We start from the raw sequence: 25,331 nt of genomic DNA, 5'->3' as shown, positions 1-25,331 counted from the left end.
GAAAAGTACAAATTCTGCTGAATCCAGAATGAGTAACCATGTTTTTATACTCCTAATTACAAAACATCTACTTTGCAAGTTTGTATCTCCCATTTAGCATTAGGTACCAAGAATACATATCCTAAATATGAATTCCAAACTGTCCAGTGAACAGATTGATGCCCATTGTGCATAGGATTACCAAAGAATCTAGCGTTTAGAGACCCCAAAATGAAGTTTGAGCATACAACTTTTCACTTCAGCTACTGAATAATCATCACATTTACTGCATTTTATGCAGGTTACACGTTCAGATTAATGCAAAATGGGTAACCATGTCTTTCTACTCCAAACTAATGAGTAGCAATGCTTTCTCAAAATTGTTTGTTTTGATGAAATACCTAAAAAATAACCTCACCCCTTCCAACTTTCTAGTATCTTATTTCCCACATAGCATTAGGTACCAAGAGAAAAGGAACCATACATTAGGGGTCCAGTGAACAGATTGATGCCCATTGTGCATAGGATTACAAAAGTATCTGGCTTTAGAGACCCCAAAATGAAGTTAGTGCATACAACTTGTCCTAGAAGTCACTTCAGCTACTGAATAAATCACATTTCCTGCATTTTTTTGTGGGGTAAAAACACAAAAAAATATGTTGACCACCCAAAACCATATATTTTTGAAAAGTGCACATTTAGATGAATCCAGAATGTTTTGATGAAATAGCTGAAAATCGCCTCAAAGCTTCCACATTCCTAGCATCTTATCTCCCACATAGCATAAGTTATGAAAAAAAACCCATCCTAAATGTGAACACCAGAGGTCTACTGAACAGTTTGATGTCCAATATGTATAGATTAACCAAATTATGTGGTGTACAGAGAGCCCCAAATAAAAACGGTGAATATGAATTTTTACATCTGACACTGGCTGCTGTAATATAAGAACAAAGTATGTGTATTATGTGCCATAAGACCCCCTAATAGTATGGAGACCCTATAAAACCATATCTATTTGGAAAGTACACATTCTGATGGGTAAATATGTCTTTCTACTGCAAAGCTATGCTGAACGTAGCAGTTTTTATGAAATTTCTGAAAACCGTCACAAAGCTGCATTTTACCCCATTATATGCCCCACATTACATAACATATCAGCATAAAACATCCTAAATATGATGATGGACCAAAGCAGTGGAAGGGGGATTCCACCTGAAGGCCAAATAGTATATAGACACTGATTTTAACAATTTATCCTATCTCCACACAACTATAACAGAGTACTCAAACTCCATCCATGTTCTGGTATGTTTCCCCCCCCCCCACATTTTCACACCATTCAAATCAGGACCATCTTGCCAAAATAGTAACTGATACACAATAGGTTGCTCATCCAAAGAGAAGCTATACATACAGACGTGCACATATAAATATATATATATATATATTTTTTTTTTAAATTTATTTATTTATTTATTTATATGTATGTATTGACCAATAAATATACATTAATAGGGAAGTGTCAGAACATTTTATTATTACTTAGCAAGTGTAACCAGAATAAGGTCCACTTGTATTCTGATTGTCAATGTGTTAAAACCTGTATAACCTGATCATTAATTGTTTAGGTTTATTGGAAGCAAAGAAGCTGCTGGTGTGTCAAGAAGAAAAGCACAATAAAAAAAGACATTGTTTACAGAAAAATGGAACTAAAGTATAAATAACTGAACTAAATATCTGCCACAGTAGTTGACAATTAAAATAGATAATACACGTCATTCAGATGGATCAGAGATAACAGATCTAAACCTTTAGGGCTATTCCACACGGGGAGATAGCGACGCGTTTGCGGTCGCGGCGACAAAGCGCCGCGACAGTCGCCGCGACCGGCACAGGCGACAGTTTTGTATGGGCGCCTATGTAAAAACGCCTGTGCTAACCACACGAGGCGATGCGGTTTTCAACAGTCGCCTGAAAATGCCTCGCCAGGCTTTTTCAGGCGACTGTTGAAAAGCGCATCGCCTCGTGTGGTTAGCACAGGCGTTTTTACATAGGCGCCCATACAAAACTGTCGCCTGCGCCGGTCGCGGCGACTGTCGCGGCGCTTTGTCGCCGCGACCGCAAACGCGTCGCTATCTCCCCGTGTGGACTAGCCCTTAAGGCTATAGTAACAGTTAACAGTTGCAAAGTTTGCTCCAGTTCTAGCAAGCCATAGCAACCATGTAACTGCTAAAATTTACTTATCCCTTGTTTGAAAGAAAACATCTAGCTGATAGCTATGAGTTACTAAACCTGGATTCAACTACATGCTTTTGTTATATAACTCTTGTAGGTGATTCATTCTTCTGTAATACACTTATAACAACAATGAAACAAGAAAACCATGGGTGGTGTAAACAAATTCCACTGATGTAACTAGGGCTTGTAGTGGCCCAATTACAATGAAACAGGGAATAATGCATTTTTGACTTTATTGAGATACTTTTGTATGGTACCAGAAAACAAGTTAGTTTTGATGAATTGCTAAATGCAGAATGCTGTATCATGTTAGCTGCAGTCCAGGAAAAGGGAAAAAAATGTTTTATCAGTTATTACAAAAGTGTTTATTTGACATGTAGTGATGAACAGTATTCAGTTGTTCCAAACGGTAAACGTACCCAGAACTGATGAAACAGTGACCTCCAGTGGCCAAATGAATCATGATTGAGGCACAACCTACAGGGATTTTGATAAGAAAAACTAAAATTACATTTTTTTTTAAAGCAATGTGTTATACGGTGTTGTGCAGATTTTTATGTAAGCAAGGTTTACCTTGTGTATTGGTTGTTTCCTTTTATGTACACAACCTGTATGTTTGTTGTATTTACCTATAGTAATAACAGCAGAATACAAATAATTATATAGATATAAAAATGATGTAAGTGCCATTTGATTGGTTTGGTATTTGGGCGATATTGCAAAGAAAATGTAAATGTCTTTATTAGTAAAGGGTTGAGGGGTATGCTGCAATTCCTGATTCCAGAGTCATCAATGTCAATACAAAGTTTTGCCTCATAATGAGAATTTCACTTACCTTCATATCGTAAATTCCATTTCTTCTAGTCCCGACATGTCAATACAGATGGGCAGTATTGCTCCTCCCAGACAAGGGGTAGGACCTATACTATATAGCCAATGAAAATGAAACAAGACCTAAAAGACCACCTTTCTCCTGACCACTATTTACCAAACCGTATAGAAACCAAAGTTAATAACTTGGTATTGGAACCCTGTACTGAGATGTCGGGACTATAAGAATTGGATGTTATAATAAAAAGGTAAGTGAAATTCTCATTTTCTTCTACATCCCTTCCATGTCAGTACAGAAGGAATCTACCAAACAATGCCCCCAAGGCAATAAGGAGTAGGAAAAATAACATATCAAATTGCTACCAAGGCCATAAATAGAAAGGCCAGCATCAGAGAATTGGAGGTGAAACACTCTACAAGTCATAGATATCAATGATAGATATCAATATGCCCTCTGACCTGAAAAGCAATTAGACAACAAGATTGCTAGTGTTTCCATCCTAGCAACCACCCGCAGACCAGATTCTCCACACCAGAATTCTGGCAACATCTTGTACACATTACTAGTAATGCTGGAGCACCAATCTTCAGCACTAGCCTGTGACCTTAGAAATCAAGGCATGGCACTAGCTAGCCTCTAGTCCCACAGCTCACACCTACCAAAGATCAGCAGACAATCAACCAACTAAGCACTGATACAACACACAGTAAAAGTGACCTACAGTGCAAGGACACACCAGCAATCAAAGCACTACAAGTCTGCTGCAGAACATTCCAATCAACAGAGTTGAAAGCAGCTAGCGCAAAAATAAGTTAGCATTGCACTTGCAACTGCTTACACACAAGACACCTTCTACACATGCAACCACTGATGCACTAGCCAGTTACTGTACCAGCAAAACACTGGTCCACATTCCAGCCATTGGTAGTAAGCAGTGGCATTCAAGACCACTAAACACACCAGACTGAAGCAAAGATCAGATTTAAGCCACCAAAATACTGGCCCGAGCAGTTGCCGAACACAGAAAAGAGCTAATGACTATGCAACTCATGGCAACAACCAGCCAAAGGCAGAAGCCCCTTCCCCAAACTGTCACAAGGCAACAGTGAAGCTTGCCAAGGGCCTCCGCAAAGGAACGGATGCCACAGATCACCACAAAGGCCAACAGCTACATGTGCCAAGAGCCAGAATAAAGGCCGACAATGTCAAGGGCCACAATAAAAGGCCGGAAGAGAGAAGCAAATAAATGTACCAAGGACTATAGAAAAAAACTGCAAACACACAATAACAAAGGCCAGCTGTAATGCCAACCAAAGGCCATGGGAAAAGCCAGAAGCAACACTAGTCATGGGCCAGCGGGCGCTGTAGCACAAGGCCACCACAAGGGCCAGTGGACCAAAGAGCCATAAAAAAAAATCCAGTGGCAAAGCAAGCCAAAAGGTCATAACAAATATCAGCAGCATTGCCTACCAAATGCTAGTCAAACAATATTATCTCCTGATGTGCCAACAGACACTAGAAAATTGCCTGCCAATGTTTAGAGTTAAGAGAAAATGACCATGCAGCTAATAAAACTCAGTAGGTGTAGTTGAACTACAACTAGGCTTACACCTACGCACGCCAGAAAAAAAAACACCACTGCTCTGAGCATTTGCAAATGCAAAGTCTCTAGTTTTTTTTGCCAAAATCAACAGAGTGTGTTCTGTTGGAGCCAACACAACAGTTCCTTAAAGGGGACCTGTCACCCCAAAAAATTATTCAAAATCCTATTTTATCACGTTAGTCAAGCAAAATGAACTTTAATTACACTATATAAATTATTTGAACCTTGTTTCCTTCAGTCTGGGAATTCATAATTATAGCAAGCAGGCAGGAGCCATTTTATGGACACTGTTATTAAGACAAGCCTTGTATCATCTCAGAATCTTGTTTGTGCACCAGAATGGTGGCCCCGATGTCCATCCCCATGCCCTGGCTACACAATTAAATGGTGAAGAGAATGGGGTAATGTGTGGATTGCAGTGACTTTTAGGAAGTGCTGAATGGAAAGTGAAAGTAATTGTCTGCCCTGCGTCTATGCCTAAGGCATAGAGGAGGGGCAGACAATATTTGATTGACAGCTGAGATTTTTAAATGAGCTTACAACAGCTATGAATGCTTTAAGAAAAAATAGAAATTGGATTTCATGTTTAATTTGAAAAGGGCTTTTATTATACAGATTTTTTGTGTCTGGGTGACAGGTCCACTTTAAGCGAAAACAAAAGAGGAGGCTACTGTCCCCATATGGGCTGATTTTTGGACTGAGTTTTTTAGCAGGCTGATTCTCTGCTACATGTTGCTGGCTACAAATAGGATATATTGTTGCCTATTGCACAACTGTGGAGGAATGGAATAAAAGTCACAAAGAGGTTATCCAGTGTAGAGTCCTGCACCTGGTCAGGTACCTGCGAGTTACCAATTAAATAATGCAGGTACCCTGTGGGTTGCAGGCAAGATTTATGATGGGAGTCTGTGGGTCGAGTTGCAGGTCTTACCTATATTTTTTTATACCTTATATTATCTATATTTTACTACTTTAAACATTTTAAAACTTTTTTCTGTCCCACCCACTTCTGATGAGCAGCAACAGCATACTAAATAAACCCAATAGGCTGGTTTTACTTCCAATAAGGATTAATTATATCTTAGTACAATCTATTGTTGTATTATTACAAAGAACAAGGAAAGTTAAAAAAATTTGGAGTTTATGGGAGACTGCCTTTCCGTAATTCAGTTTTCTGGATAATGGGTTTCTGGAGAACAGATCCCATAACCGTATATAAATTTATGGTAAATAGAAACAAAATCTTGTCTTTTACCAGAGAGTATACTGCAGGATCTATTTATTAATGTCTAGGTTTGTAAAAAATATTATATATATATATATATATTCTTTGAAGCAGGTGAGAGTCAAATAACAAACACATTTTATTTTGATGTCTGGCCAGTAAAGTACTGCTCATGGATGTAGTTCTTACAGAAAGAAAACATGATATTCAAACAGTTGGGTCCTCTGAGAACTGGCTTCAACAAGGAGAGGATGGCTCCTTGAAAAACACGGCTTTTTTTTTCTCTGTACCATTTTTGGATCGATTTTACTTGTGAATTATTGGTGTACTACATTGTTATAGTTAAACGCAGCTGACCAGAAGTAAAAGGAGCACACAAGGAGGAGAGTACTCCCGTTCTCAAAGCCATATTTTGGCAGACACTCATCTTCAGGCCTGGACTGAGAATCAAAATAGGCCCTGGCATTTCAGGTACACAGAGGCCCAAACAGCCTCCCACCAACCCAATATACAGTGACCTTCTATGGCAACTTACAGCAGCCCCTCTGGCATTTGCCAGAACCCACAGATTGCCAGTCCGGGCCTGCTCATCTTCTTGAAATTAGGGGTCACTGGCTTGATTAACTGAGGAGGTAAAATAACGGTGTTTATAACTGAAACTCCTGAGGCTGGCTAGACGGTGTTTATAACTAAAAACCCAGCGGCTGGGGGGCGTGGCCAACTACTGATGTGAGCAGTCGCACGCCACCTGAGCTCTGCTGATTTACCGCTTTCTCTGGACTATATCCTGACTTTACCAGCTTCTCTGTGGCTCACCAGATACTCTATATCGTTTCCAGTACGCTTATGGGGGAAAAAAAGCAAGCAGTGGCACAATCCCCTGATATTCGGCAACATCTGCGAGATTCCGTGCGGCCTTCCAAAATGGCGGACGAGCCGCACCCTGATTCGCCTAAAGAACAGCGCTCACGGCCTGCGCACCCACCGCCCGTCTCGACCCCAGACCCTGAGGCGTTAGAGACCAGCGCTGAGTCTCCTACGACGAGTGCCTCCACTCTCCGACTTCAAGACCGCAAACAGCCTCCAGGTCTTACTGGCGAGGAGGATCTTACCCTTGCGGAGGTTGTCGCGACCCTTCGCTCCACTATTCAAACCTGCCACGCTGCGACGATGGCTAAAGTGGATGAACTCCGAGTAGATTTTGCAATTCTACGACAGGATCTTCAGCGAGTTCGGGAACGGACCACTGAGGTGGAGCGGAGGGTAAGTGACCTCGAGGACTCCTGTAATCCTCTGCCTGAACTCCTTGATTTGTTGCACCGGAGACTTGAATCGGCTGAGGCTAAATCCGACGATTTGGAAAATCGTCTCAGACGAAACAATGTCAGATTTGTCGGGTTCCCTGAGAGATCGGAGGGGCCTGACCCTACTAAATTTCTGGAAACCTGGTTGAAGGCGGAATTTGGGGACGCACTATTCTCCCCAGCTTTTGTAATTAAGCGGGCGCACCGCATTCCTGCTAGGCCGCCACCACCGGGAGCACCCCCAGGCCTTTGATAGCCCGTCTCCTAAATTTCAGAGACAGGGATGCGGCCTTAGCGGCAGCATGAAATAAGGGCGAGTTACGGTACGAAAATGCGGTTATCTCCCTATACCCGGATTTTTCAAACGATCTTCGGAAACAACGCCAACAGTTTATGGGCGTAAAATGGCGTTTTCGAGAGGTTGGCATACAATATCCCATGATGTATCCTGCAAAGTTACGTGTTTCCCTGGATGGCAAATCCCTCTTTTTCAGCACTCCTAATGAGGCATCCCAATGGCTTGACCGACGTCCTTGATGGAGTGATGGGTATTATTCTTCACCGGGCAAGAGTGGTCCGCAAAGCCTCCATTGCTAGTGGTTTGGGGGATCCATTGGCTTATATGCCCCGCAGCTGTACACTTTGGTTCATTCTATACCTTTGAGTCATTCTGCTCCTCATGTTTATGTTTATTTTCTACAATTTTGCTGGTGATTCACTCCGCTGCAGCGGTTTCAGGGAGCTACACTCTGGCTTTTGTTCTCACTCCCTTGGCGGAACTTTGACATTATTGATCATCTGCTCCCTGTGATTATTATACTTATTCTTTATTTGTTTGATCATTTGTTATTTACCTTTTACTTATTTGTTACGTGTGCTCACTGTTTCAGCACACCCCTCTAGCAACTGCTATGTTTTTGGCTCCAAGCTTCTCCACTATGGGAGCAAGTAGGGTGGGATATATGGGATTACTTCTCTGCCTTCTTTTCTCCTTCTTTCTTTTCCCACTGCTCTTTCTTTCTTTTGCCTACTCTCGCTTTGAGGGGGGGGGGACTTAGTCAGGTATTGTATCAGTATATTCTATGTCAGAAATCACAGCTTTAACGTGGAATGTTAGAGGATTGAACTCCTCCATGAAGAGGTCTCTGGTATTTAATTTCTTAAGGAAATACTCCCCCCCCATGTAATTTGCCTCCAAGAGACCCATCTCTGTAAAACCTCTAACCCACATCTTATTAAAAAGCCCTGGATTGCACATGCCTTCCACGCTGTTTATTCAAATTATGCCAGAGGTACTTCCATTTTAATCAGTAAGGCACTCCCATTCCAACTCCTTAGTATCCAGAATGACCCTGAGGGGAGGTTCACTATCCTACATGCATCTCTTGCAGGAACCCCTCACATTATAGTGAATGTATATATACCTCCGCCTTTCCATGATGATATTCTATATCAATTGTTACAGCTTCTTGCAGCTCCGAACCCTGACCCAACACTGATTATGGGTGATTTTAATCCAGTCATGGATCATGACATGGATCGTCTCTCCCTGTCTTCCACGCCGAGATCGGGTCCCACTGCACTAAAATCATGGGCGGGAGCTTCGGGGTTTGAAGATGTGTGGAGGGCTCGCAATCCTTTCAAACGTATGTTTTCTTGCTACGCAAGGGGTTCCATGTCTAGGATTGACCTCGCCTTTGCCTCGATCGATTTGTCTCCTAAAATCCTTAAATCTGAATTCCTCTCTAGAGGTATATCTGATCACGCCCCTTTAGTAATATCTTGGCGTCTGCATTCAAATCCCATGCAGAGACTCTGGAGACTCAACCCTTACTGGATTACTCATCCTGATATTCAGAAGGAGATCCACCAGACGCTACAATCCTACTTTCAGGTTAATTTAGACTCTGCTCCTCTCCCTTGTGTCTGGGACGCAATGAAGGCAGTGATCAGAGGTTCTTATATTGCCAAAATAGCATATGTCAAGAGGCAGGCTAGACAATCGATGTCTGAGGTCGAGGATGGTTTGAGAGAGGCGGAGGCGAGGTACATCCAATGTCCCACTGAACAAACTAAACTTGACCATGTCGTAGCACAGCGGAAATTTGCCCAGGCGCAGTGGAAGCTGGCCCACAAGGGGCAACTCTATCACAAATTTGCACTTTATGAGAAGGGTGATAAAAATGGTAGGATGTTGGCTCTATTAGCTAGAGATGAATATACCAGACCGGCCATACATACCCTAGAGAACTCAGATAGTGAGCTTATCACTTGCCCGTTGGCAATTAATCAGTGTCTGGCTGACTTCTACAAGGGGCTGTACTGCTCCAAACTTCAAAAATCCCCAACTGAGATCGCAGAATATTTGGAACAACTTGATCTCCCCAATCTCCCTCTGGACTATAGGGCTCTGTTAGATACTCCTATTCAAGAGCAGGAAGTGTTAGAGGCCATAACAACTTTACCTACAGGGAAAACCCCGGGACCAGACGGCATCCCTAATATTTGGTATACCACTTATGCTTCTCTGCTAGCCCCGCATCTTACTGCTGTCTTCAACCACACCCTCACTACGGCCCAACTCCCAGCCTCTTTTAAGGAAGCCATCATAGTACTTGTTTTGAAACCGGGAAAGTCACCTCTTTTAAGTGCCTCTTATAGGCCTATTTCACTTATCAATTCTGATTATAAAATTCTAACTAAAGTTCTGGCTAGACGACTTAATCATGTTATCACCATAGTAGCTCCAGATCAGGTTGGGTTCATACCCCATAAAGCAGCAGAAGTCAACATCAGACGCCTTTATACTAATTTAACTATCCCCCATGAAAATATGGGCTCTAGGGTCATAGTCTCTCTCGACAACGAGAAGGCTTTTGATTCTGTTGAATGGGCCTATCTTTGGGAAACCCTCAAAAAATTTGGCTTTAGGGATAATTTTTTAATTTGGCTCCGAGCAATATATAGTAACCCCACGGCTAGAGTCCTGTCGAATCTTGATATCTCCTCTCCCATATTCCTAGCTAGAGGAACCCGTCAGGGTTGTCCTCTTTTCCCTGGCCTCTTTGCACTGGCTATGGAGCCCCTGGCGTGCTTGATCCGGTCCTGCTCAGAGGTTCGGGGACTTGAGTTTGGACAGCTCCGGGAGAAGATCTCCCTTTTTGCTGATGACACTCTCCTCTATCTACATGACCCCGGCCCATCCCTTAGAGCAGCCCTTCATTTAATAAATTCCCATACCGTCTACTCGGGCCTTAAGATCAACTGGTCTAAATCCACCCTTCTCCTTCTGGACCCGGCGGCAATGGTTGTGCTTGACCCTGACCTCCCATTACAACAGGTTACTATACTGAAATATCTGGGTATTTACATACATCCACAAATTGAGAGATTCAAAGAACTGAATATAGACCCTCTTATGATTTCCCTTCAAAAAGCAGAAGATAGATGGCTTAGGCTCCCACTTTCCATAATAGGTAGGATTAATCTTTTTAAGATGAAGTTCCTCCCTAAGTTCCTTTATTTGTTTCGACAAACACCTATTTGGCTACCCCCTGCCTTTTTTAAACAATTACGCTCCTTGCTCATCAAGCTTTATTGGTCCCCTGGGCCGGTGCGGGTCAAATATACAGCACTGACTCCCCCCTCACTGAAGGTGGACTTGCAGCCCCGGACATGCTGGGGTACTTTTTGGCCTCCCAATTATTACCCTTAAAAGGTGGCTTGAACCTCTGCCTGAAGACCCGGTTACTCTTCTAGAGGCCCAAATAGTTGGTTCTCTGGAAGGGCTTAGGAACTTGATTTACAGGGATAAGCTTCCTATGATTCACTGCACATCTATGATGAGAAATGTTGTTAGGGCCTGGAAACAAGCACATCTTGGGTATCCTGCAGCAGATGCAGTTCTTTCCCCGTTTACTCCGTTATGGTTTAATACGAATCTTGACCAACTGCTCACAATACCTGACCCCGTCATTTGGGCACAATTTAATGTCAAATATGTCAATGATATTTATGCGGACAATGCTTTGCTTACATTTGATCAACTGAAGGATAAATTTAATCTCCCCAACAGAATGTTGTTTCGTTTTTTGCAATTGCGGCATGCCCTTACACAACAATTTCGCTCCAAACCTCTACAGATTAAAACTTCCCCAATTGAGGACCTACTTCGAAAGCAGCAACTCAATAAACCTCTGTCGACTCTGTATGGTCATATTCGTCAAGCCAAGCCCTCCTCTACTCAGGGTCTATATGAGAAATGGATTGTTAACATTCCTGACCTTACCTCTGAACAGTGGAATACAATCTTGCAGGATACTCTCACCCCTCTTACCAGGTCTCGTGACAGACTTATTCAATTTAAATACCTCCATAGAGCGTATTATACGCCCTACTTACTTCATAAAATTAACCCAGCAATACCTGATCAGTGCAACAGATGCAAAAGTTCTCAAGCTGACTTTTTTCATATGATATGGTCTTGCCCACTGATCCACCAGTTCTGGACTGATATAGTTACGTACCTCACACAGCTAATGGCCTTGCCAATAGAGCACCATCCAACGGTTCTCCTTCTTAACTATCTTGCAGATACGGTACTATCACGATCGGAAAGGACTCTCCTTATTTTTTTACTTTTCCTGGCTAAAAAGGCCATTGCTATTAAGTGGAAAGAGGAGCAGCCGCCTACATTGCATTTCTGGATCGGTCTGGTGGAACAAACCTTGCCTATTCTGGAATAAATTTATGCAGCCAGGGGTTGCCCGGCTAAGTTCAATAACACCTGGTCGTTGTGGATTTTACACAACGACTCCTTTTCGAATAGACCTAGAGCTTCACCTACCCCACACATAGATTGGCTTTCACCGGATGTTTGATTACTTGCATGCATGCCTTTTATATCTAGGTTGTATAAATCTCAGGGACTGTATTACATGCCTCGGATCCTTTAGAGTATGTATCTCTTAGACTCTAAGTACTATTGTAACTGCCTATAGGTGATTATGTGTGCCATACCAATATGCGATGAATTCACCTTTCACTGCTATGTCGCTTACTGTCTCTCCCCCTCACCTCTTCTTACCTCTCCTCTTTCTTTCTCTTCTTTTCATGCTACCCTTTCGTCCTTGATCTTTCTACCTCTACTCCCCTTAAGGGTGTTCTCTCGCATCCTTTCTGTTTCTCCAGGGGTTTAATTGAAAAATCTTCCAATGCGTTGTCAACTACATTCTCTTGTTCCCTGTACCGATATGCCGACATGTATGGCTTTGTGTTGGATTAATAAATAAATCTTTTTTTTTTTTTTTTTAAAAAAACCCAGCGGCTGACTAGAGCCCCGGTCATTATTATTTCCCCGTCTACTCATGGCCTCCATAGACTTTTTTTTTTTTGTACGACAAAATTTGAATACAGTCCAGCTTGAGTATAAATGTAAAAGTATTAAACTTATGAAAAGTTAAATGACCAAAGTCTCCGAGTCTACACTTTGTTGTCCGACCCAACAGTCCTCGTTTCTCCTCGAGTAAAAAAACAGCAGTCCAAAATTTTCTTAAAAGGTCAGCGCTAATTCAAAACTCAGGGGAAAAAAATATGATGAAAAAAAAAAGGAAAAAGATTTTTTATAGTGTAGTATTTACTGAGAGTTGTAGTCCCAAAAAAATAATAAACTATTTGGTGCAGTTAACCTTTACGATTCACCACATGTGGCTATTAGATGGGTACTTACAAACGTTTAGATTTAGCACATGCACATCACGAATTGTAGAGAATACAATTTGTGATGTGCACCAACTGCACAGGGTAACTGCACCAAAGAGTGCCCTCCATTTACCTATATTTTTGTACAAGTTTATATTTGCCAGATGCCAGGAAACCAGTAACTACTTGAATGTATGTAATGTCAAATATAGTTTAGTGGAGGAGGACTAAAGTTCTGGAGCTGTATTTCATGGTTTGAACTAGGGCCCCTGGTTCCAGTAATAGTAAATATTAAAATAAAATAAATAAAAACTGTTGTTGTCCTTCCGGACCGAGACAGAAGCTTATTGGCCGGTGCACAATGGCAGCTAACAGGGCTACCTGACCGAAAATCAGGCAGATATCAATCGGGCAGGTTTGATTATTCCTTTCAGATCTATGACCACATATGTGGTTGATGCAGGTATGGTTACAATGGCCGGCATAGCGATCCAATCATAGCAATCCAATCGAGGGCCAAATGACAGATCAGCTTGATATGTGAAAGAGCCACTTGTGTGGTGATCTTCATGTGCATGATCATCTTAATGCTACAGCATACAACATATTGATAATTCTGTGCTGAATGAGTTTGCCGAGATAATGAGTGGATGAACCTGACTTGCCTACACAGAGCCTTTACCTGAAGTTAATCATTGATATCAGGGCTGTCCAACTGGCGGCCTACAGGCCGCATGCGCCCCCCCCTTCTGTGGCCCCCCCCCACATGCTGTGTTAGTTTACCATATGTAAAATTTAAAAGGTATCACTACAGAGATTAACTGGCCCTTGCATTGTTTAAACCTCAAATTCAGACTGTAATCCCCTGTATTGTTCACACCTGTGATCCCCCTGTATTGTTCACACTTGTGACACCTCTATTGTTTATATCCTAAAGGCCTGTACTGTTCACAACGGAGACCCAGACTGAAACTACCCACATTGTTCACACCTCATTCAAAATGCTAATGGGGCACCAGCACTGTGTCACTGTATGTAGAACATATTAGAATGTTCTGTCTTCCCTCCGTGTGTGCCATTCTCTGCTTGCCCAGTGCTGCTTGGGTGTGCCATTCTCTGCTTGCCCTATGCTTCCTGTGGGGTGTAAGCCTGTTAGGGGTTTGTTAGCATTTGGAAATTGTTGTTAAGGGCCCCTAAGGTGTTTAATCATGTGTGTTGGGGGGGGGGTTGTTGTATTATCCACAGGGGAGGATCAGGTGTATGGATTTAAGGGTATGTTTTTAACATGACTTCAATTTTTCACATATGAGTGATGAGGGATTTCCCTGCAGTGAGCACCAACCATTTGGTTTTTTGGTGTGCTACCACCATTAATGTGGTTATGATCTTAAAAGTTCTTGTGGTAACATAGGTGTGGTTTAAAAGCGGGAGAGGCCACTTTTTTGGATTTGGCCAAACCCCCGAATCCTTCTTGAAAGATTTAGCCTAATACCAAATCGAATCCTTATTTGCATATGCAAATTACGGGTGGGAAGGGGGAAAACATTTTTTACTTCCTTGTTTTGTGACAAAAAGTTACGCGATATCCCTCCCCTAATTTGCATATGCAAATTAGGATTCAGATTGGCCAGGCAGAAGGAATCGACCGAATCCCGAATTCGATACATCCCTAGTTCTTATGACTGAATAAAAGTAAATTCAACCAAAATGTTCCAGTGAGAAAGAGAAAAATTGCCAGCGCATGGTTTGCATTTAAAAACAATTATTACAAAAAAATGAGGAGTTAGTACCACACTTTAGCCAGAATATGTAAGCTCACATGCCACATTAAGGTCCCTTATTGTCCTACACCAGGGATCCCCCAACCTTTTTTACCTGTGAGCCACATTCATATGTAAAACAGTTGGAGAGGAACACAAACATGAAAATAGTTCCTTAAAGTGCCAATTATAGGTCATAGTTGTTAATTACTTGGAACAAGCCTCAATAAATGATTCAGTTACGCAGAATCAGCAGCATGTTTGTCATAACTGTCAGGTCTATTGGTTTTCTACTACACCTACTAATAAATTATTTGCCATGTAGAAATTTTATTTCTACCAAAAACAGTGATTGATCAGATGAGTGATGTGGCATTGCTAATATTCTGAACACAACAATAAAAACAAGCACCCGGGCCTAGGGCGGCTGGATTTTAGGGGGCGGCATGCTGCCCAACCACACCCACATTGGTTCAGAAACACTGGTTACGTGCAGGAGTTTTTTATATTTTCCATGCACCAATCCCCATTGCTCCGGATGATGAAAATTGCGTGAATTATGGGATGGGAGCGATGAACGTCAGTGGGCCTAGGGGTGCCTGCTATGTAAATCCGGCCCTGCAAGCACCCATGGACATGTGAGCTATACAAGGTGCCTTGAAGTATGAGGATTTTAAGCAAATTGATACTCTAATCCAGTACAGTATGCATCTGAATTAATTACTGCTGACCAAGTGCTGTGAGAGTTTTGTGAGTTCTAGTTTAGAGTAATGGTACATTTTGGCACCCATGTTAAATCTTCGATATCACGGTTTCCTCCCTACTGGCTAATGTTATAATCACTAGTAGAGAAACATAAAACGAGAGCAATACATGAGGTTGCACTGTGCTTGTCCCGGATGCTTTTTCTTTTCTGGGAGACAGCATTTGCCCACCCACTATTTTGTATATAAAAAAAACACACATCACATTTATAAGACTGACATACAATAAAAAGACAGTCTGTGTCTGCAATGAAAGAGACAGTTTAGTTGGGAAGCACAGAGTTCTCTGGGCCTGGGAGCATGAGGTTTAGTTATGGGCAGCAGACTACTGTGCAGCACATCCCAGAAAACCAGGCTCTGGCTTGTTCATGTTTTATTACTAAAGATGTCCCATGAGTAGGGTTGATATTAGTTTTAACTTGTCCTTTAATGTGTAAAGGAAAACTCCCTTACACTGCCAGTGCCATAGATTTAACAAATTCAAGTTTCGTAATTTTAAGCGCACACAGAGCCAAAATCTGTTGGAGCAGTTAGTTGTGGTTATGGGACACACGTGTGCATGATGTGCAGGTGTACAAACAGCATTGTAGCATGTGACACATGGGTTATAAAGGAGGTATGTTTTCTGGTTTCAATAATGTAGTGAGGCATGAGTATACAGCAAACTATTTCCCAAGTAAAACATCTATATTGAGGTCCCACTTTATAACGGCTTCATGGAAGAAATCCACTTGTCCGGGTCCCCCTTGGTTAAAAAAAAAAAAAAAGTAACAGATTTAAGAAACCATTGCTGTATCAACCTTCGTTTTCACTTACACTGACCTTAAAGGTGAGCTTTCAGGGGTATGTAGGAGATTTAATAGGCGTTTGCCCATTTTTATTCCAGGGGACCAGCCGCCTTGTTCTAATGAGTTAACCGTTACCTTAAAGTCAGTGAGAGAAGTGCTGAGTTTGCCTTGTATGTTGCAGGGGAGCATCACAGCAGACAGTTATTCTCATGCAAAGTATTTCTTCCAAACAGAGAATCATCTATATCTAATGTACGGCAAGTGTGCTGCTCACCGGCTATGTACTGGCTCGTGTGTGGATCTGGCACAGGATTCACCCAGGAAGAAAAGAGAAGCCAAGATACAGTAAACTTGAAAGTGGCACAGAGGAGCATTATCTGTTAGTCCTTACCAGTCCCCACCCCTAAGCATAGCGCAAGCATAGGCAAACATTTCCTTCTCAAATACAGCAGGACATATGACCAAATGTATATATATATATATATGAAATGTTGTACCTGAACAATGTGTGGCTTTATATGTGGGAAGTTCAGCCCATTAGCACTAAACCAGGTGATATCCTTTGCTATGTAGCCTGTTGGATCAGCTGACGCTCAATGTTCTCCTTTTCCTCGCTCTCTTCTTTCAAAATGTTTTATTTGTATCCATGTAGAAATTAATGTATAATAAAAGGTCACATTCATTTTTTTTTTTTTTTTTTATAACTATTTTGTGATGATTTTTATGGAAAAATTAAAATAGCCTCTGTAAAATGGGGACACGAATATGAACACTATCTAAGGGGAAGTGCTGCCATAGTGTATAACAAAAGAAAATGTAATGAAATGTTTTGGTTATAACATTATTTGTAAATGCAGTTACTATTAAAAGCAGCAACGTTTATCAAACATGTTATTTAAATATAACTTACAAGTGCAGGGCAACACTATGCCAGATCTTTTTGGTTCAGAAATACTACTATAGTTTATAAAAACACGCTGCTCCTTAGCAATTGAAATAGGCACAGGTTAAATAGCACATAATGGACGAGATCTGTAGAACACCATTATATTCTGCTATGTACAGGAGCCTTTTCTCTTTTCAATGGCTGGAAGCTTATCAGCCGACTAGGATTCAAAAGGGACCCTGTTATTTTAACTTTAAAGTCCAAACAGCCTTTCTCAAGCCCAATAATAGTGATGGCCTATGGCATCTTACAGCAGCAGCTCTGGCATTTGCCAGAATCCACAGAATGCCAGTCCAACCCTACGGCTTATTTATATAGTACAATATACTGTAACTAATATGGTGTTTCTGAAGCAAACAGACCATTTTTATCATTGCAGAGCAACAGTTTATATTTTTAATTACTCTCTTGAATTTGTTTCTTGTTACAGTTTCTTAAGTGAATATTGTAAAGCTGCTTCCAAATCTTCTTTCAATATGTGAAAAATAGGGATGCACCAAATCCACTATTTGGGATGGGCCGAATCCCAGAAACCTTCATGAAAGATTCGGCTGAATACCAAACAATCTGAATTTGCATATACAAATTAGGATCAGAAAGGAAAAAGTGTAAAAAAAAACTTCTTTTACTTCCTTGTTTTGTGACAAAAAGTTACGTGATTTCCCTTCCCGCCTCTAATTTGTGTATCCAAATCCAAATCCTGCTCAAAAAGGCTGAATTCCGAACCGAATCCTGGATTTGGTGCATCCCTAGAGAAAACCAACAGGGGGCAGTTCCTCTTTCTGAGAAAATGGTAGAATCCAGCATTTCTCCTGTGCTTCCATTGGGCAAGTTACAGGTTGCACTGCTGCTGTCTGTGCCCAGGAGGATGTATCCCAAGTAACAAAAGGATGAATCACTTACACACAAAACTCATCATATAAACACAGGGCAACAAATAATATTTTTCATTTGTTGGGAAAAAAAAGGGTTTTATGTGTTAGTTGCCAGTCTTTATCACTGTAGTGCTGAGTAGCCTGCAGAATAGGAAGCATCTGTGGCTCATTTATAAACATAAACGATGACCCATTTTAACCAGAAGTGTATTTAACAGCAATTTCCCAATATCTGGTGGACTCATTAGCAGTGGTTAGCTGTAAATACAAATCCCATCTTTCTCATTCCATTCTCAGAAGTATAGCGATTTTTGGAGTAACAACCCTGGAAAAAGGGTATAGTTCATTGGAGGGACTCACCTGTCCTTAGCTAAGCTTCTGTCTGATGTCGGACAGAGGCCTAGTATACCTCTCTCTCTACCAGATCTTTTAAAAGGAAGGTAAAGGTCACATGACCAGAGCTACGTCGCGGTCTAGAACTGCAAGGCCTTGAAGTGCTCATGGACTGTAGTAAGCGGCAGTTCCTCTAAGTAAGCATTTAAGGAGGAGAATCGAGTCCGAGGTGATGTAATCTAGCAGACTTCTCAGAATTGCTGTTATTGCAACTGTAATTTGAGACAATGTACAGGGTATTTCTGACACAGAAAAAGGTCTAGACTCACATACATGAAACACCTAAGTATAAAATATAAAGCAGTGTAATAGTTACTAAAAAGGACATGCCTTATTGCTACAGCAGTTCTTGCTTTTTTTTATATTTATAATATATATATATATTTATATAGTATTGTACCACAACTTCTTCAGAGAACATTTGCATAAATTATTCAAGTTTGAGAAATATTCACACATAATCAATTCTAGAATATTTAAAATAAACCAGCTTTCTAATGGGTCTCTTTATTAAAAAGAGAAATGAAAATGTCATTGTATAATTGATCAGGCTACACCTTGTCCTTTCCAAGTCGTGCTACTCGCTGTGCACAATAAAAGCAGCTGCTGTTACAAAAGGAGACAAGCCGTAACTAATGGTGCTGGAAGTTTCCTTTTTTTGGGGAGGGTTTCTAGAAAACCAAAAAAGTGTTTTAAAAAAAAAAAAAGAAAGACTGTTCCCACTAATACACCACTAGGTTGCAAATGTGGACATAAAAATGAATTCCAATGTGTTTAAAGCGGAGACTCTCTGCTCCTTCCCTCGCCTTCACATAAAAATAGAGGGAAAAAGGCATGTTTGTTGCAACAAGTGGTCCCCGTACAGCAAAGTGGGTCCCTCCTGTGGTCCTTCAGCTCAAGTTGAACATTACAACCGCTGGAAAGCCGCTAGTTGGACATCACTGCTGCTAGGACCTTCTTTATAAAGGTAAGTGGTTAATTTGCATAATGTATATATATATATTTTTTTTTTAGTTTGTTTTTGTCTTTTTTGTACTAAAGAGCATTTCCTTCTTTTATATAAACCAGAAAAAAAAACTAAATTCTACAGATAGGTCTTAACTGCAGTCACAGCTGCAGGTAAGTTTGACATCAAGCTGTACAGCGCAATCAAAAAACATACTTACATCTTAGCTCATTTTACAGGTACAGCCATAATCAAGGCACAAAGATCTTCTACAAGTATTATGTTTTTTTTTCAATAAAGTTGTACAAAATAATATTACATTTTACATCTGTACATTATAATAAACCAGCAGATAAAATCAAAAGGGGAAAAAAAGAAAAAAAAAAAGAAAGAAAATTAAAAAAAAAAAAAAAAAAAAAACAATATAGAGGACTAACGCCCAGTAATGATCTAAGGCTAAACAGATCGTTAGTGGACAAACGTATAATATCAGTGAGGGTGATTTTTTTTTCTTTTTCTGCCTTCTTGTGAGAGGCTGAAAGCAGCTGCAGTTTGAATGCCTGAGGTGTGCAGAAACATTTAGCCACAAAACACCATCAAAATAAAAGTTTTAAAAAAATTGCTTATCTTTACTCTTCCCCTTCATTATCTAATATAGGTACTGCTCCACGTACGTTCTGCATCTTCGAATGGTCTTGGAAAAGGCCCAGGCCCTGATTGCTCTGCAATGATTCACAGGCCTGGCCTTTTACAACTTTAGGCGTTAGAGCTCGGGTCACTGCACCAGCTGACCCGCAACTCAATGCTAAAAAAAAACAAAAAACCTGTGACATTAATAAATATTCTGTTGCTGCTACATTGTGTATAGTTCCTCAACAGTATGTTGTTTTTTTTTGTAATGAACCTGATACAAAGTGCATTATTCATTTTTTCCCTCCATCAAGTACTCTTCAGTGTCATTGAAAGAAAAATACTATAACGAAAACAAAAATTTCTAGATATAAAACCACACAGGGATAGGTCTGAGCATAGTGCCATCTGACAGATGGATACATGTTACAAGGGACCGTTGCAATATAACAGAGGTAGCCCAGGGCTCAGTGGATGGTATTAATTTGTTATTCAGAGAGCCACCTTCTTTTTCCTTATCTGAGGAGGTCGATATACAGTCCCGCCTTCCTAATAGGAACATGTAACTTTAGCTGCTAGAGGCTCCTTCTGTGCATTCAGCTTTGGCAGCTAGGAGTGAACCACACAGAGGACTTTCCTATGTAGTTCAATGGCTTGTTTGCAAACTTTACCTCCAACCCTCTGCACTTTTGTTATGACGGATACCAAAGCTGATTTCACTTGTGTGTAAAGGTGCAAACTATGATATTTTAGAAGAAAATAAAGATATTATATTGCCTCTCGTGTCACTGCATGGTTGAATTATAGCCTCTTTAGGGATGGCAAACAGCCAGCTCCTTGTTCACTGGAAGTGAACTAAAAATTCCTTCATCTTCCACCATTGTGGGAGCAGCTTGTGCCCAAAGCTTCAGGCCGAGAGCTTGACACCCCTGCACTAGAAGTGGTCTTTTTTCAACTTCAAATTCAAGAGGAACATGAAATCATTCAAACATTTTCTACAGTTGCAAAAAAAAAAAAAAAAAAAAAAAAGAATAAAAAGTGCTCCGTAGTAACTAGTGTTCCGTGAGAGTTATCTCAACCTCATCCTTAACTGCGGTCTGTCACATGAGCAGGTAATGCCGCCTGGAGGGGGCTTTAAGGAGTGCTTACACCAACTCTGCTCACCCTTTAACATCTGTCTGCAATCCCTGAAACAAGAAGAGAGAGCTGCATGCTCGGCCTAGCAGGAATAGGCATGCAGCATGTCTGTCCGATGGCAATAAGCAAAAGCCTTCAGCTAAGAGGGGGTACAGAATGTGAAAAGGAAATGTGAGTTTACAAAAAGTGGCTTACTAAGCGAACAGTTAGGGATTTGCAAAAGGCCCAGTGCTATTCTCAGCCACATGTTGAGCAGCACTGGCCTAGTGGAATGGTACAAAGTGGCATGTGTAAGGAATAATCTTAGGACACAAGATGTGCTCTCTCGATAGGGGGGGGGGGTGTGTGGGAGGAAATTAAAAAAAATAAAAATAAAAAAAATCAGCTAAAAATAAAATTAACAAAGGAAATAAAAATGTGCACTGGAGGGATTTCCACCCTGTGTGGAGCAATACAGAGCAAAGAGACAGTAAAAGTAGCAAAGAATTTAAAACCACAGGCTCCACGGTGATAGAGATTACAAGAGTTCATATTGGCGGAGGTGCATTCTCTGGATGATGTCTCGACAGTCATTGAAAACTCTGCGAATGTTCTCAGTGTCCACAGCACAGGTAAAATGAGGGTAGCAGTAATGTCTTCCATCACCACTTGCTGTACTTATCCTCTGTAAAGCAAAGAACATCCTCAGGCAAACGCATGCAAATATACACCTGTCATCAGAATTACTGCACATTTCAATAAAATGCCTGAATTCCTCTTTACCAGGCGTGGTGCCTCAAGACTGGAGAAAAGCCACTGCACTCCATATTTAAAGGAAAACTATATCCCCGAAAAAATGTAGGTCTCAATAAAAATATATTGAATAAAACAGCTCCTATGTAAAACCCTGCTTCATGTAAATAAACCATTTTCATAATAATATACTTTTTTTAGTAGTTTGTGCCACTGGGTAACCCTAAATAGAAAATTGCCATTTAAAAAAATTAGGGCCGCCCCTTGGGATCCTACGATTCACAGTCCATACATGTTAGGCCACATGAGCCAATTTACAAACAAAGTTTTGTCTTTTGCTGCCACACGTCTCCCTGTTACAGTATTTCTGGTCAGGTGATCTCTGAGGCAGCACAGAGAATATCATAAAATGGGGACACAAGGAAAAACTGTAAAAGGGCAATATTTACTTAAATATATATTCCAGTTTGGTAAGAGTCTTTAATATGCCACTTAATATGATATAAACTCTCTGTTGCTTAAGTATTCATTTCGGGGTATTGTTTTCCTTTAAAAAGGGAACAAGATGATAACTATGGCATTAAGAACACCTATAACCTTCACCCATAGTGAGGACATATATGAAGAGACTCCATGCAGGATTACAATAAAAGAAATCTGATTACAGTGTCAGCACTGATTTTTATAAGAACACTTTGCACATGGGTAAAAAATTTCTCAGGGACGGTAAATATAAGTGGAATGTGTTTCAGCTGGGGCAGCCGTGTAAGTGCAGCACCACAGGAATCACTGCTAGGGTAAGTCTATCTGTTTCTACGTTAATAACACAGTAGATGGTATATTTGCAATGTGTTGTGGAATAGACATGGGGGCAAAATGGAAGAGGCAGCAGTGTGAAGGCTTGTTATGTGGCATTCAACCAAAACACAATGTAAAGATATATTTTAAAATATGGCGTAACTGATACTCACTAAAAACTCGTCACGAATGAAGAACTTGGCTCTTGTCACTTTTGGATCCTCTCCTGCATCTGGTACTGCTGGGGAAAACCAACATTTTTGGCAATTAACATGTCGTGGAGAATAACCCAACAGGGACTAAATTCCACAAGATATTCAACTTTAACATGTTTGCCCCCCAATATTTTTAGCTTCCTAATGTTTATTTAAAGCTTAGGCTAATAGCTGTCACTTTGCACCATTTATTATAGAGCCCCCCCAATACTAAATGATGTTGTTGTATGGAACCTACTTGGGAACCCCAAAGGATGGCATTCCTTAAAGCAGAATTAAGGATATAATTCATTTTACAGTGCCTTTGGATGAGACAATTGCCTCTCTGTAGCCTAACATTTACAAAACAAGTTTCCAGGATCACTGACCCAAGAAACTAATAAGAAAAATATTTTAGCTCAAGATTTATTATCTATTTATTATTATTTATGTATTCATTTTTGTATTACTAGTATTTTGTATCACCCTCCAGTCTACCAAGTATGCCCAAAGTTACTAGTTTAGCTACTAGTTTAGAGATGCTGCAAATTAATATCAAGGTGAACAGCCCTTTAAGCCTACTAAAAAAAACAAATACTATGGGGCAAATTCCCTAACATTCGTAGTTGCGCCAGGCGCAACTTCGCTGCGCTTCGCCGCACTTCGCCAGGCGTAGTTTCGCCAGTGCTCAGCAAATTCACTAAAATACAAAGTTGCGCACAGGGGTAGCGTAAGATTGCGAAGTTGCGCTAGCGTTGATTCGCTAAGTGAAGCGAAGTTACGCTAGCGAAGGCTAATTTGCATACGGCGCCAAATTCAAATTTCAATGGAGGAATACGTATCAGCACTACAAATGGCTAGAAAACCTTCAAAACATCAAATAAAAATTTTATTTTGCCCTACACATGTGTCCACTGTCTAGGTAAGTTGCCATGAATCAGGAAATGTAGGGGGGAAGGAGGGGAGCCCCAAAAATTTTTTCGATCTTTTTCAGGCTATCACCCATAATGTAGAAAACACGCCAGCGTTTTTTGGGACTTAGAAAAAATGTTGACTTTTTTTGAAGCAATCCCTATCTACTCTATTGCGCTTCGCCTGGTCTGAGGTGGTGAAGGAAGTCTAGCGTAAAAGGTAGCGTTCAGTACACTGCGCGCGTAGTTACGTCGCTAGCGAAAATTCGCCAGGCGTAAGGGTGCGAAGTAACACTAGCAAAACTACGCCAGCATTCGTTAGTGAATTTGCGCAGTAACGAAAATGCCAAACGCTAGCGAATTAACACTAGCGTTCAGCGCTTAGTGAATTTGCCCCTATGGGTTTACCAATCATCTGTGCTTTCCAATTTTGCCTCTTTTATAATCATTCCCTGCCTACCAACTCAGAGCAAGTAATCTCAGGCTAAAATGTCAATTACCCCTGTACTTATGGGGTTTAACTGAGCCACGACAAAGAGCATCATAGCAAAGACCATGGACTGGGCATTAGGTCTGCTGGGGATGGAAGAGTTTTATTTTTCTCTCTTGGTAAATCAAATGCACTCATTGCAGATATATTAAACCAAATGTAGGGGTTTTCAGCTGCTGGTCTCTTCCTTACCATCATCCGGTATAGTGTAGCGCACATATTCTGGGAAATAATCTTCTATTTTGGATTTTCCTGCCAAGACTTTTTCAGCTAACATGTCTTGCTTGTTTAGAAACAAGATGACAGAAATAGTTCTTAACCACCTGTTGAAATAAGACAAAAAAAAATTGTTTATGGGGAAAAACAAAGATGGCAGTGTTTTTTCCCAGCATGTGTATGGTACTGCAGTATAACAATGTGAAAATTACATTACATGGGGACACGAGGAGTCTATTGTTTGGTGGTTTAACAGTGATATTTTTAATGCAAATATCTAAACTCCATTTCTGAGCTGAGCAGCAAGTGTATGAGGCATTAGTCACAATCTGCTGCTACATCACTTTGGTAAAAAACTACAGTTCTTTCCTCAAAGCAACAAAAAAAGCGATCTCTTTAGTCCAAGTAATATCATACATGCAGGCCCCCTAGTGGGCAGCCATTTTCAAGGATAGAACTGTTATGGACAGAAGTGGACAAACTCATCACCCCATGGCACATAGATTGTATACAGTAATATATATTTAGTAGTGTGTGTGTGTGTGTATATATATATATATATATATATATATATACCTGTTATTCCAGATGCTCTTAAACAGGTCCAGTGCTTCTCGTAGTCTATTTGTGTTATTGTCTTCCCGTATAACCATGTTGTAACTGCTACTAGCAACTACAAAAATGATAGCTGTGACATCTACAACAGAGAGGGAACAACACGTCAGGTTAGGAGGATGCAACAAATACATTAAACTGCAACAAAGCCCAATAATCGTTATGAATATATCTTAAGAGATTCAGTGTGTTTGTGTGTATATAAATATAATTTTTTTTTTTCAATATATGTATAAACCATGTTGCCGGAAA

The 25,331-nt window shown here is 40.7% G+C and overlaps 1 protein-coding gene across 4 annotated transcripts in view; it reads right to left on the bottom strand.

Moving 5' to 3' along the window:
* Nucleotides 1-18,699: 18,699 nt before the first annotated feature.
* The window catches only part of gnal.S (G protein subunit alpha L S homeolog), a 165,946-nt gene continuing 159,314 nt past the window's right edge, over nucleotides 18,700-25,331 (bottom strand). For 2 of the 4 annotated variants that reach the window (XM_018268555.2, XM_018268557.2), the window contains exons 9-12: nucleotides 25,041-25,161; nucleotides 24,441-24,571; nucleotides 22,827-22,894; nucleotides 18,700-21,787 (exon numbers count right to left, since the gene is read on the bottom strand). In XM_018268555.2, coding sequence (XP_018124044.1) covers nucleotides 21,641-21,787; nucleotides 22,827-22,894; nucleotides 24,441-24,571; nucleotides 25,041-25,161 — 467 coding nt within the window. In that variant the 3' untranslated portion in view covers nucleotides 18,700-21,640. 4 annotated transcript variants of the gene reach the window in all.

The sequence above is a fragment of the Xenopus laevis genome, chromosome 6S, assembly GCF_017654675.1.
Source record: "Xenopus laevis strain J_2021 chromosome 6S, Xenopus_laevis_v10.1, whole genome shotgun sequence".
NCBI classification, from domain to species: Eukaryota; Metazoa; Chordata; class Amphibia; order Anura; family Pipidae; genus Xenopus; species Xenopus laevis.
This window is presented reverse-complemented; position numbering and strand designations above follow the sequence as displayed.